The 14,304-nt window shown below is 43.9% G+C and overlaps 2 protein-coding genes across 5 annotated transcripts in view; one reads left to right on the forward strand and one right to left on the reverse strand.

The window, feature by feature from the left end:
- The window catches only part of Dhc36C (Dynein heavy chain at 36C), a 56,053-nt gene that overhangs the window by 40,309 nt on the left and 1,440 nt on the right, over nucleotides 1-14,304 (reverse strand). For all 4 annotated transcript variants that reach the window (XM_032438351.2, XM_070209016.1, XM_070209017.1 and 1 more), the window contains exons 2-14: nucleotides 11,326-12,053; nucleotides 11,050-11,274; nucleotides 7,966-8,128; nucleotides 7,662-7,895; nucleotides 6,025-7,604; nucleotides 5,847-5,969; nucleotides 5,585-5,738; nucleotides 4,006-5,301; nucleotides 3,286-3,732; nucleotides 1,601-3,228; nucleotides 753-1,539; nucleotides 484-666; nucleotides 53-399 (exon numbers count right to left, since the gene is read on the reverse strand). In XM_032438351.2, the coding sequence (XP_032294242.1) occupies nucleotides 53-399; nucleotides 484-666; nucleotides 753-1,539; nucleotides 1,601-3,228; nucleotides 3,286-3,732; nucleotides 4,006-5,301; nucleotides 5,585-5,738; nucleotides 5,847-5,969; nucleotides 6,025-7,604; nucleotides 7,662-7,895; nucleotides 7,966-8,128; nucleotides 11,050-11,274; nucleotides 11,326-11,858 (7,700 nt within the window). In that variant the 5' untranslated portion in view covers nucleotides 11,859-12,053. The remainder of the gene's footprint in view (nucleotides 1-52; nucleotides 400-483; nucleotides 667-752; nucleotides 1,540-1,600; nucleotides 3,229-3,285; nucleotides 3,733-4,005; nucleotides 5,302-5,584; nucleotides 5,739-5,846; nucleotides 5,970-6,024; nucleotides 7,605-7,661; nucleotides 7,896-7,965; nucleotides 8,129-11,049; nucleotides 11,275-11,325; nucleotides 12,054-14,304) is intronic.
- mEFTs (elongation factor Ts, mitochondrial) lies at nucleotides 12,094-14,183 on the forward strand. The gene is made up of 3 exons (XM_002052666.4): nucleotides 12,094-12,619; nucleotides 12,673-12,921; nucleotides 13,429-14,183. The coding sequence occupies exons 1-3, from the start codon at nucleotides 12,452-12,454 to the stop codon at nucleotides 13,957-13,959; spliced, it is 948 nt and encodes a 315-aa protein (XP_002052702.1). The 5' UTR covers nucleotides 12,094-12,451; the 3' UTR covers nucleotides 13,960-14,183.

Here is a 14,304-nt window from a genome sequence, read left to right on the forward strand (position 1 = left end):
ATTATGAGACTTATAATTTTATCGAAGTCGGCTCTCTGGTTTTTTTACTCACTTTCTCTTTTGGCTAAGCAACGCCTTGAAGGTCTGTATCAATTCCAGATAGGATGTAGGCGTCACATAGTTATAGCGATGCAATCGTGTAAAGAACCTGACCGACAGCTCCTGGGTTGAGGTATGGAACTCCATGCACATATCGATGGCTGTTTTACGCTCCAGAGCAGTCAGCTCCTCTTCGGCCAGGAAACGTGTGGATACCGCGAGCAGAGCATCCTCCGGCCAGGGCTGGAACCAATCAATCGTACAACAATTGACAATCGAGGGGAATTTTCGTATACGATTACGCAGCGCATCGCCAATGGGCGACATGGCCAGCACAATATGCAGTTGATCCTTGCATGTCTGTATGAAAAACGTGCAAAAACCAAAGGGTAATTAGTACATGACGAATGTTAAGTTAAAATGGTATTTAATTATAGCTCCCACCGTAACGAAAAAGTTAAATAGGGCAACGGGACTGCCATCGGTTTGTACGGCCTTGTCGCGCTGTTTGTCGATTTGTGCCATCTTTTCGACCACCTCGATTTTCTCTTCGTTGGAGAAGAGATTGGGCACCTCGCCGGAGTTTAACAGATTGTTGATATCCTCCAGAAAAGATTCGTCTTTGATCTAAAAGTCTTTAAGACATTAGCAAAATGCAAAAACCCCAAAAGTACAGTCTAATACGACCCAGCTATGAAAGCTAAAGCGCCCACCTGAACGTCCGTAAAGAGGAAAACGCCGTGCATTTCAGAGGCACCAATTTTACGTAATATAGATTTGATATCCTCATGATACTCATACGGACCATACAATCGAGTTATTTCCACTTGAAAGAGCTCATAGTCGCATATATGCGAAGCCAAACGAGTCAAGCTCTGACGCCCGGAGCCGCCGACACCGATGAGCAGAGCATGACTACGTGGCTGCTTTATGATGCGACATATGCGCGATAAATGTTCGATGGCAAAGCGGAAAAGTACCAGATTCATTGGCTTCTTGGACATATTATTATATTCAACTAGATAGGCCTCCACAACGATGCGCAACTCCTCGACATCCTGCACCTCAACATAATTTTTAGTATCCGCTTTCGGATTGGTAAAATCGCAATAGATTAACTGTCGGAAATCGGACTCTTCCAGTTTTTTGCCCTGACGCACAAAGCGCGCAAACAGACGCGACGCATCGACATTAAAGCATTCCTGCACAGTGCTGCATAGTTTCTCAAATAGCCAGGTACGATCACCGTCCTCAACCAAACGATCACCGTAGACGCGCAAAACCTCATGCACCCAAAGCCTACGCATCGAGTTCATGTCCTCCGTGGCCTCCGGCACCGAAAGCAGTACACCCTGTATGACACGCGAAAAATCACGCAAATTGAACAGATAATGCGATTTAGCTGGTGTGGGCAATAGATTTAGCTTGGCATCATTGTAAATGGACAATGTAGCACTGACAATCTCATCGATGCAAGGATCAAACTCCTTCGAGAAGCCGCTGTCATTAGTTTAAAGAATTTGCATTAAGTTCAAAAGTCAATTAAATACACCCAACTTACCGCGTATCCAAATGCCAGAGCACAATTTTGCTAAAGATGGTGGTCATAATCCCATCATTAAAGTCATCAATGGATACCACATTGAAGAAACGCTGAAAACGTGGCGTCACCGTATTGCCCGTCGCGGGCGGACCCATGGCGGTAATCATTTGCAAATCAATCAATTTCATGGGCACAATATTCTTGCGATCGTACCACATCATATGATCCAGCATCATGCGCAGCAATTCAATGGGCGGCTGTGCGCCATAGTTCTCTTTTAGTGGCATGGAAACATCATCTACAAAGATGACAAACCGACTATTTAGAGGTGGCCCAAAGACGCCCTTGCGCCGTTTGTCCAGCTTGGACATGATTATGTCCTGCGTTTGATTAGCCGATGTCTGTGCCGAGAAACTGATCAACAGTGGCTTGTACACACTCAAATCCATTTTCTTTAGCATAAAATCTATCACATAGACACTCTTGCCGGTGCCCGTCGGTCCGACCAGCATCAGCGGCTTGCCATGTCGCACCAACAGATCCAGGACGGCTGCAATGCGCACGCTCTCATTTGTTTGTATGATAATCTGATTAACTGGTATGTCGCGTGGCAGCGGTGGTGCGGAATTGACATCATCCTGCCAGGGCTTCCATTTGCCCTTGCCCTCCTTTATGAAGCGATAGTCAAAGACCGAACCCTGTTTGGGTATGGGAAATATGAAAGGCTTGGCCAGCGGCTCCACATATAAATCCTCTGTAACGCCATAGGTATCATATAGGCTCTGTGGAAAAGTCTTCTCCATGAGCGCACGAAAGACTATATTGAATTTCTCCCGGCTCTCGGCGGTCAGTGAACCGCCAAGTGACCAAATCGTTGAGAATAGAAAGATGCCCTCGGTTTGTGCGCGAAAATCCAAATCAGATATGTTTGCCACATATTTCTCATCACGGAAATCATCAATGAAACACTCAAAGAAATTCATCAGACTAACCATCAGATTTGTGTCCGACGTGGGAGCAATTTCGCGCAAACCCTTTCGCACCACGTGCAACAGCAGCGGGCAGAAACGTGAAATCATCGATGAGATTAGCTGTTTGCTTACGCTGTGAAAAGCAACGGGCAGAGTATTCTTCCAGGAGGCCACCAGCGGTTCCCAGCCTAGCGAACTGGGCTCCAAATAGATCATGCCGCAACGCGAAACGGTAGCCGGTGAGGCCACCTCCAGATCCATAGGCTCAAATATGAGATTCGTGGTATTCGAGAGCTGTATAATCTCACCGGACATCAGGCACAATTTCTTATTATCATCCAGCACAGTGTTCATGTTCTCAATCCAAATGGCATCCACGGGCCCATCAAATATCAGCCACTTGCGATCGGGCGTATCGGAGACGGCGAAGATGCGATAATTGACAGCTAAAATGCCATCGCTCCACTCATGGGAAACGGCATCGAATTGGCCATAAAGCTGACCCATGGTTATGGCCTTCGGATTGATTATAGTGTATATAGCACGATTCTCGGAGCCATCCCTATTCTCCATGCACTCCAGCGCCTCGGCAAGCACGCGATAGGTTGTGCTCTTGCCGCCAAATGGATAACCCACAAGCATCAGACCATGACGCACCACAATCATCTCGTATAGCTGCAGTGGAAGAGAAGATTTAACGAATATATATGCAATACAAAATGAAATGCCCACCTGTTGCACCTTCTCCAGGACAAACGGTGTGCATTGTTTGTTCTGCCTATCGCAGGCCAATTGCGTGCACTCATTGAAGAGCACATAGTCCGCCTCGGGCAGTGTGACCCCCGGAAACAGATCGGACGTAATGCCCTGGAATAGCGGTATATCCTGATTCAAGAACTTGGGCAAATTTACATCCTTAATGGAGCGCAACACCAGTATATCCTCATTCTCATCGCGATAGCGCAACTTCAAGGCCCCCGCCGCCTTCAGCACCGATTTGACAGCTCGCATACCATAATCATAATGGCACTGGGTACTCAGCTGCTCCGAGCACAAGCGATACGTGGCCACAATCTTGACCGACAGCGGTTTGGCCGTTAGGAAACCATACGAGTAAAGTTCAATTTCGGAAATTAAAGCATAATCTGGCACCATCATAGCAACAGAGCGGAAGAGAGCCTTGGGGTAGAAACGTTAGTATATATAATTACAATTTTGTTTTCGTGATAAGATAAGATATTTATGGATATTTAGTGTTAAAAGTACTCCTGGTCGTACAAATATTTGCAATCCAAAAGGCAAATGAACTATACTAAGATTAAATATTTTTTAAAGTTAGTATCTCATATTAAATGAAACCAAATTAGTATGCGCTTAATTAATCCATATGAATTCTATTCACTACACTAAAAAATAAAGTTTTTTTGCACTTTCTTAAAGCTTTAAGCTTACCTTTAGATTATCAGGCAACTCCGATCGTCCCGCGTAACCGGGATTCATTGTGATGAAGACCGCGCAAGTGGGATCCAGCGTTAAGGTTGTGCCCTCAAACACCAATGTGGGTAAGCCCGAGTTAATGCCGCGCTGTATGGTGAGAATCTGTTGTGCGACCACAGACAACACCTCCAGATCAATACGATTGAACTCATCAAAGCAGGACCAGGCGCCGCACGAGGCCAAACCCTTAAAGAATTTGCCCAGCGCCAGATAGTCCAAGCCGTCGGAGCAATTGAATACGACACATTGCTTGGCCACGGCCTTGGCTAAATCTTTTGTAGTCTCCGTTTTGCCAGTGCCAGCCGGACCCTCCGGAGCGCCGCCCAAATGCAAATTCAATGCGGCAAACAGCGTGCGATAGCAACGATCTGTCAGCGGCGTGACCACCAGTCGTGTCGTATTGCCCAGATACTCGTAACCATAGGGCAAGGAGCAGTTGATCATGCGCGTATCCAGGTTGTTATCCTCCCAGTAATAGCGCAACTGGCATAGCCACTGAAAGTCCTGCAGGTCTTCCACCTCCTTGGCCACAATCTCGGCAAGCACATCGCGTGCATGGACATCCAGTACCACCAAGGCGCCCAATGTTATGCGATTCTGTGTGTTAAGGTCACCGCGCACCAGATCGACAATTTTCATAATTTGATTCATGCACTTTTGCAAATACTTGGCCAGACTCTCTTTGGGCGTTTCGCTGACAAAACATTCGGTTATCTCCAGTGTCCAATAGGTTAACGATATGGACTGGACACACTGACCCGGCCATGTGAGTACCCAAATGCTGCGCTGCATCTTAACGTAGCTGTAGAAGGCTTCGGATATCTTTTGATGAACACTTTTCTTCATGTCGATTTCAAGCTCCAGCAGCCATTTTTCAACCTGGCCACGCGCCTTGGCCGTGGATATGATATCCGCCAGAATGACCTCTTCACGCTCCGAGGAACGCATGGCAATAACCTCCAGTTCCTCGTTGAAGTTGAGCGTACCAATGCCCTCGAAGCACTTCTTGAGATGCGGCTGTACGCGTGTGGGATCCTTCGTTTCGGACAGAATCTCGAGCAGTTCATCATTGGACAGGAAGAAGAAGCGAGGGAAGTATAAACGCTTCTTCTCCAAATAAGCATTCAGACCCTTTTGGATTATCTCCAGCAGATAGTACGCCTTCTTCAGTTTGTCGTTCATCTTGTCAATTTGAACGACGGTCATCACACGTGGATCCGAGGCCACCTGCTTCATCAGCTCCTTCCAAATCTGTAAAAGTGCAAGTATAGACATTTAGTTAACCACAGGCGAAAGCCCATTAAACAAGCGGATCGATACCGACAAGTATATACCCTGAAAACTCAGTTTAGAGCTTGCAATAGCAAAATATACTTAAGCAGTGTACAGCTTGATATAGATTATGAAACTTGCTGGGCACCAGACGAAAATGACTCAGCTGATCAAGAATATATATACTTGAAGGAGCTCGATCGATACTTCCGATTACAAATGTACTTATTTTTCATGTTAACAGGGTATACAAACCACGCACCTTATCCACCGCACTGAAGCGTCGTCCCTCCTCGGGCATTTGTTGCTGAATATCCGGACTGCTAAATATAGGCTCCAGATACATCCAGGTGGCCTGCACGCGCAGCCATTCGTCCAGAATTTCCTGCAGCAGCATAAGCTTCGCCTCCCACTTGCTGCAAGTGCACAACGAAAATTAGTAAGAGATGTGGAAGAGTTTGCGTGTGTTTGCCGTTTGCCTGGCATTGACAAGTGCTGAACAAACGCTGGGAGTGTATACTCACAGTATGTCCGCCTCAAATGGTTTGATGTAGGGTGAGCTCTTCATTGTCTGCGTCTTGATGATTTGATCGTCCAGCATTATTTGTATGTCATCCACAGCAGACAGCTTGTATGTACCAGAATCCCTGCGGAAGACATTTCAATTAGGCGAGAGCCATGGATGTGGCTACATGGACATACCTGTATGGCGATATGGAGAACTCGACGCCCTCCCATTCGTTGGCCATTTTGACCATGGCCTTTTCGAGATTGTTCTCCTTGGTGGCGCTCTCAGAAATAGCCTCAAATTTGGGTACATACTCATCCAGCTGATATTCGATAATCTTCTCCAGCGTCAACTCGGGCGACACCTTGATTGGGAAGCCAATTATTTCGGAAACTTGTTCCCAATGGCGCGCCTTCATGCCCGGATTGCCCAGGGTGTTAATGATAGGCATATGTCCGCGGAAGAGCTCAATTTGCTCCTTCACATCCAATATGAGCTGCATGGTAATGGGATGCTCGCCCATAATCTTCTCCAGCTTCTGTATGATGCGATAAAAGTTGGCCACATCCTGATCAATCGCATCCGGATCAAAGGAACCGACTTGCGAGTACATCCACAGCTCCCACTTGTCAATAAAGTCCTGACCGGCATCAAATAGATTTTTATATGGTTTTAACTGATCGTGCGCCTTCTTTCGCACCGGATATTGCGACAGATCCCAGCCGTAGGCTGTCTCCTCCTCATTTATCTGATCGATGGTCTCCATAGCATTGACCAGCCGCTGATCCAGCAAACCGGCACGTTTCTTATACTTGGACAGCTGTTTGATGTCGCCCCAAGTATCGTAGAGCTGGACCTGGTCGTAATAGTTTTGCAGCTCGCGACGGAACATCTCGATGCGCTTCTTGAGCAGCTCCTGGTATTCGATCATCTTTTCGGCAATGATTAGGCGATGTTGATCAAACACCGAGGCCAGTTTCAAATACCATTGAAAGGTGTTGCTATTATTCTTAATCTCCAGCGGCGAGTAGAGTGTCTGATCCATTAGCCATAGTATTTCATTCATGTTGATCTTCAGGCGCGCCTCCATTTCCGGCACTAGATTCTCCTCGGCATGCACCACATATGCCTTGAGCTCCATTAGTTCGGCCGTGTCCTTGGGCACGGTTAACGCCTTCTTCGCAATCATATCGTACTCTTTGCCCAGCCGCGAGATACGCGACTGCTGATCGGCCACCATGCGAGCTAGCAGATCCGTTTGCAATTGCCTGGCCAATTGCTCCAGATGTGTGATGAAACTGTCCCGATGAAACTCATAGAGGCCCATGCGTATAATGCCCCACACCTCTTTCGCAATGCGATCTTCCTTCTCCCTGTACTCGTAAACCATTTCCGTATACTGCTCAAACGAGGCGTCGCCTTCCATGAAGCGGCCACAGCGTTCCGAATCTACGCCATTGATCAGATCAATGAATGCATCAAAGTCCTGTAAACGCAGCTCTGGTCCAATGCGCTGTTCTTCAAGCATCATGCATATCCTGTTCCTTGTATCGGCCACAATGCTATCCGGCACAGTGGGCGTCAGGAAGAGCTTCTTGGAGATCTTGAGATCCGTGTACAGTTTACCCTCGATGCGTGGCAACATTTGCACAGAATGCACAATCGAATCAATGACGCGCAACAATTCGCTTTGTATTTTCGAGAAGCCCGGATTGAATGTAATCGTATCCTCATCGGCCAATATACAGGCGATTTCAAAGCCGGGATTCGATTTCTATATAAATGATAAATTTTATAATTGAATTTCATTAATTATAAATCTCTTACTCACACCAAAGTCGCAAACATAATCGGCGAATGCTTTAAGGCTGCGTATGCAAATATCCTCCAGTTGTTGGGTCATCAAAGCGGCAACACAATTGAAGAAGCGCTTGACCAATGTCATGCGACGAATATCCGGTAATTGGCCACGTTTACTGGCCCTGAGCAGTGTCGTGTGTATCTCACCATACCAGACATCCTCCAGCATGCTCTTCCCGTTGTCTATATGGGATCCACACAGATACTGGCAGTGAACGAAACAGAAACCGAAGCTTGAACACTTTCAGAGCAGACTTAGAGGTAAATGCACTCACGACAAAATTGAATAGGGTGAACGGCTCTTCGACCTTGCTAAGCTCCTCGATATTGACCAGGGTCTTATTGCTGTACTTCATGCTCCATACTTCCAGAATGCTGGCAACGCTTCGATGGATAGAAAAAAGTGTCGTCTTGAGGCGATTGCGATTTTCATCGTAACTGGAAATAGGAAAAACAGAGTTATTTATGTTGTGGCAAAATTTTCATACCCTAATGTGTATAAAAATATAAACTCTGATTTAGTTTTAGGTTATCACGGCGTTTTGTTTTTATTTCCTTTACCATGAACCGAACCCTAAGCTGGGTAAACTGCATAAAGTGACATCAAAACTCAACCTGAACCGGTCCAAACGTTTTTTTTTCGCTCTTGGCGTAAATCGGGATCCGAACCATCGCAAATATTTCTTAGTTTTATGAAAAAAAGTATATAATACAAGTACGAAGGCATATAAGTATATATATTGTGTATGTTTGTATATGTGTATATATGGGCGTGTGTATGTATGCATGCATGTATATAAGCATTTATATACATATATATAAACACTAACTTAACCAAAGCAAACGAAACGCAGACCAAGCTTATTTGAGGTTGTGCAGCGAATTTAAATAAAACGAATTTCTACCATGTGCTCTCCTCCTCGATTCTCAAGAATTAAAGTGGGCTCTGCACTTTTTCATGCTGAGCTAGTTGTGTGGTGTTTTTTTTTTTTTTATTGGTTTTTTTTTTTAATGTTTTTTTTTATTGTTTTTTTTTTTTGTTTTTTTATTGTTGTCTTTTGTTGTTGTTTATTTTGTATGTGTGTACGTTTTTGTACATATCACATATTTACATATATGGAAGTACATATGAATGTTTCTATGTATGTATGTATGTATGCATGTATGTATGTATGTATGTATGCATGCATGCATGTATGTATGTATGTATGTATGTATGTATGTATGTATGTATGTGTGTGTGTGTATGTATGTATGTATGTATGTATGTATGTATGTATGTATGTATGTATGTAAGAATGTATACATGTTGTATGTATGTATGTATATGTATGTATATATGTACATGTATGTAGATATGTATGTATGTATGCATATATACATATACATATAATTGTATGCATATATGTACATACATATATACATACATACATACATATATACGTACACACATACATACATACATACATACATACATACATACATACACACATACACACATACATGCATGTTTGCATATATACAAAATAAACATGCATGCGTGTAGGTACAAACAGGCATACATACATATGGTATATATGCAAATTTAAAAATTAGCCCAAAAAATCTGTGAATGTCGCAGGGGAAGCTACGTTTTTTTTCGAATTGTGTGAAACACGTCTCAAATGATTTTTCATATAGATAGTTGGAAATGAATTTGTGCTCGAAACGTCACCCAGCAAATCTTTGTCACCCATTTCCACCAATTAGCGATGCACTTTCCAGAAAGTATGAAACATCAGATTAATTTTAACAATGATTTTTGAAATTGAGTTGCAGCTTCCTAGCTCTTACGAAATGTTTTTGTATATAGATCTTTATACCCTTTAACAAATTGGCTACCGACTCGCTTAACGGCAACTAAATATACTTTGCAAAATTCTCATTCAGACTCAAGCTAACGCATATGTTGCCTCAAAATAATAAAACTAAGCGAAAACGTTTATAATTATCAAAATAATATTATAATACCCACTGCTAGGGTATAAGAAATAGCAAAAGTTTACCAGTCAGGCGTTTCGTTTATGCAAATGATGTTGAGAATGCGAAAACTTTTCACTTGAGCTACTTTTACACGGCCCATTAAGCAATGCATTGGTCCAAAGCCGACTACGCCTAACTCGGCCTACATTTTAATGAAGCCAAAATGCTTTTGGCTATAAATTAGATGAGCTAGCGCCCTCCCCCACACACACTCGTTTATCGATGGGCGACCCACTTGGGCAGCCGCACAACAAACTTTTAGCCTAGCACAGCTCTCCCACTGGCCACGCCCTGCACCGCCCATCAGCTTGGCATTCGGTGTCAGCAGCAAGCTCAATTCATTTTTAAGCATATCCTTTTTATAACTTATATCTGCCACGCCCCAGCGCCCACTGCTTCAGCTTTATTCTGTTGCTCATCAAATGTCAAACCAATACACAGGAGAACTTAACTTCTCAGCTTATTGCCACGCCTCTTCTAGAACATTACTCGTACCCGCTCCCGCCCGTACCAATTGCTGCCCCCCTGTGCCTGCTGCTTTTCCATTTCCGCAGGAGCAGCCATTGTAGTGCGGTTAAAAAGTTTTTGGCACGACCCAAAGCGATTTCTCGCGTTCCCCATTGCAGTCAGCTCTTAACAAGTTATTCAGTCATATATATATATATATATATATATATACTATAGAGAAGACTTATTGTCAAGTTATTTCATCAAATTTTGCGCCACAACGACTCATTTTAAATGAAGAAGTTCTTTTTGCAAAAATTTTCCACGAAGCTTACTCGCATGTGAATAGCCGCGTGTGTGTGAGGGTGTTTGTGTGTGTGTGTTGGAGTGTGTGTATGTTTGTGTGTGTGTGGATGGGTGCGTGTAGGTGTGCGTGTGGATGTAATTGCATGTCAATTGCATGCCAGAAAGCAACAGAAATTTCCTTTCAATTCAGAAAACTTTATAACGACTCTAAGGGTTTTTCAATTAACATGCAATGCGATCCACAGTTTTAATTTAAGTTAGAAATTAAAGAATAAATATTTAAAATATTAAACACTTAAAAGGCCAGTCAGAAAATTCAAGTTTCGGAAGGGGAAAGTAAATGGTACTTTTGCAAACAGAGGGGAAGTACAAGATTGTTTCGCAAAAAGCTGAAAAACTGTTCAATTGGGTAAAACAAAGAACAAAATGTGTTAAATCGCGAAATGGAAAATCTGTCTAAAAAGGACATTTAGTAGGCAATCAGGAACCTCATACCCGAAGTTCAAAAGTGGGTAGATATGCACTTTTGTTATTTTCACACGACCTGAACTATCCCAATCTGTGCTATATAAATCCTAACTTACCGATAGCGCCAATGGTTCATCAACTTTCCAATTTCCCGACGTTCTGCCGTTTCAAATGTAGCTGGTGTACCCTCCTGGGTCAGTCGGTCCAGTACCGAGTGGCGTAGAACAAAATCGACAACAGCCTTCTTCATGGCAAACACAAAATCGGAACGCACCTCGGCAATGTTCTCGACAAATGCTGAATCCCATTTTTTTAATAAGGCCGGCACTAGATTATCAATCCTGCAATGAAGAGTTTTAATTGGTTTTATGTAGAAATGGTCAGGGACTTACCTCTTGAGGGTCTTTTTGCTAATGGTGGACACATGAATGGTGTCAATGCCATGCTTAATATAGTAATAATAGCGTAAGACTTCGCGTTCGTTTTGATCGGGAAAGGTATCCGACTTCTCGGCTGTGGGATCTGGATCATCCTCCATGTGCAGTATCAGCTCGACCAGCTTCGCACGAAAATGCTCACGCTCCTGTCGCATGACCATATAATTTGATTGGCCCTTACTCCTGAACTCACCATCTTCTGGTTTATCGAATTGCCGCCGACGCGTTCGCGATTTTGCACAGGTCAAACTTTCGGGCATATCTGACAGCATTTGGCCATCAAATAGATGACTAGCGCATTCTGGCATATTGAGTTCATACCACAACCGACGCGATTTATATTCCGAGTTCGCCTTGGATTGCAATATGCTTTGAAGTACATCCGGTTTGGGGCGTGTGTATAACATCTTGGATTTGCTGCAGATGCGGTGAGCGCCGCAAACTGACGTGAAACTGGGTATATTCCTATTGGGGTTTTGCTTATCCATCTTGCGCTGCTCAAAAACTTGCTCTTTTTAAAGTTGGCGCGCAAGATTGGCTAGGTGGCAGCACTGGTCAAAAATATATATCGAGAATGAATATTTTTAGTGATGCTTTCGATTCATCGAAAGCAGCACAGATGCTTGAAGTGTCAAATCGATAGGTATGTAAAAGCCGGCCCATACGTTGTGTCCGAAAATGTACTAAAAAATACCAAATGACAAATTATTAAAATTAAATACGGGAAACAAGTATTGCACAAGCAAAACAGCATCCAAAGAAATCAACTTACGTTTATAAGTTATTGTTTAATAACGCGCTGCAACGCGTTAGATTTTACTTCTGCACTATTTCGGGACCACAGCCGGTGTCCGAACATACCAACGAGTTGAAAACAAATGCAAATTACAGGCACTTATGTACATATAAATTGAAATTGATTTAACAAACTCAGCAGCAAACAAATCAACGTCGCCCTTGGCAGCAGGCTAAGCGCAACAAGTAACCATTATTCATTTTAAACCTAGAACCCATTAGGCACACAAACTGTAAACATATAAATTTGAAAAAAAAAAAACCAAAAAAAAAAATAACCAAAAAAATGTTGCTACAAAAATTTTGGGGCCGCGCTCTGCACACCACGCGCCAGTTGTGCAGCGCTGGCGCTGGCCTCGAGAAGAGCGCGTTGTCCACGCTGCGCAAGAAGACCGGCTACACATTCGCCAACTGCAAAAAGGCGCTCGAATTGCATAACAACGATGTCAAGCAGGTGAGAGTGGAAAGCTCGGGCGAATTAAAAGCCTTACTAACCATATTCTACAGGCAGAGAAATGGCTGCACGAACAGGCGCAATCACTTGGCTGGTCCAAGGCCACCAAATTATCGGATCGCATCACAACACAGGGCCTGGTCGGTGTCCTGGTAAGCGGCAATCGTGGTGCCATGGTGGAACTCAACTGTGAAACGGACTTTGTGGCACGCAATGACACCTTCAAGCGTTTTGTCGATCACGTGTCACGCATTGTTCTACATTATACGGATCTCACCGAGTTCGATGGTGATCTATGGAAGGTAACGAGGGCAGCTCAAAAGAGAATCGACCGCTTCGGCACACCGAAGATTAAATTGCCTTGCAAATGCAATTCATTCCATAGCAGCTATATATATAACAGAGGAATAGTGAAGCTCGTAATTTAGATATTAAGATTTGATTTAGATATCGACGACACTTAGTATAGAGCTTTATGATATAGTGGACCGAGCTCAATATGGCACATAGCAAAGCCTATTAGTGCCAGGTTTGATTAAGACATCTACACACTGATTGTTCCTCTAAGAACTATGATATACTTTTCCCATTCGCTCCGACATATTCTGGCTGCATAGAAAAGAAGGTGCTATGCCAAATCTCATTGTAAAAGCTTTAAGAATGAGTATATCCCCCTGTCCGTTGCTATTGATCAGCAATGTTTATACTTTGTGAAGGTCGGAGCAGTCATTTCTTTAACATTTGCAAGTGTATAGTATAAATAACTTGGCTTAACGATTAATGCATTTATATATATTTAATTTGTGCAGCTTGGTTTCGACTCGGATGCCCTAAGGAATCTGGAGACGCCGCAGGGCGGTTCCCTAGCCGATCATTTGGCGTTGCTCATTGGCGCGATGGGCGAAAATGCCAGCATAAGGCGTGCTCTCTGTTTCAAGGTCAACAACGATTTGAGGCTAGCGGGTTATGCGCATCCGGCGCCCACCAACGTTAGCACCACACAAAATATAACACAAGTGGGCAAATATGGAGCTATTGTCGCGTTTCGTTCCCAGCTAGAGATCGATGATCCGGAAGTCCAGAAGGGCATATGCCAGCAAATTGTGGGCATGAAGCCAATCAAAATAGGCGAATACGACAAGGATATGCCGGCAGAGAACAAAGACGATGAAACATGTCTCATCCATCAGGAGTATCTGCTGGATGCCGATAAGACGGTTGGTGAAGTACTCAGGGATAATGGCATCAGCATTATTGACTATCATCGCTTCGAATGCGGGGAACAAACGCAGCGCGACCTCAAAGAGATAATCCGTGCCCAACAGCAGAACAGCAACTAAACCTGATCTGGACGTAATATACAAATTTGTTGTACATCTTTTCTGTTAATTCCCATATACTGGCCAAAACTAACGAAATTCGGAAGAACGAAAAAAAAAAAAAACATTAAAATAAACCCTAGGTGCCTTTCAATTGCATGCGTCATGCCCCCGAAACGAAGAGCTAGCATGTATGCGGGAAGCACGCTTGAGCGCCTCCGCTGCCGGTGGCGACTCTCAAAGAATGGCTTGTTTATGAATCGAGTTTTGTTCTGCTGCCGGTAATTACCCGCACGTCACACTCGCCCTCCGCCCCCCAACCAAACAAGATATGCGGAAACACAAGTGGTTGGTGTAACAGAACCT

The sequence above is a fragment of the Drosophila virilis genome, chromosome 4 (assembly GCF_030788295.1).
Source record: "Drosophila virilis strain 15010-1051.87 chromosome 4, Dvir_AGI_RSII-ME, whole genome shotgun sequence".
In the NCBI taxonomy this organism is placed as follows: Eukaryota; Metazoa; Arthropoda; class Insecta; order Diptera; family Drosophilidae; genus Drosophila; species Drosophila virilis.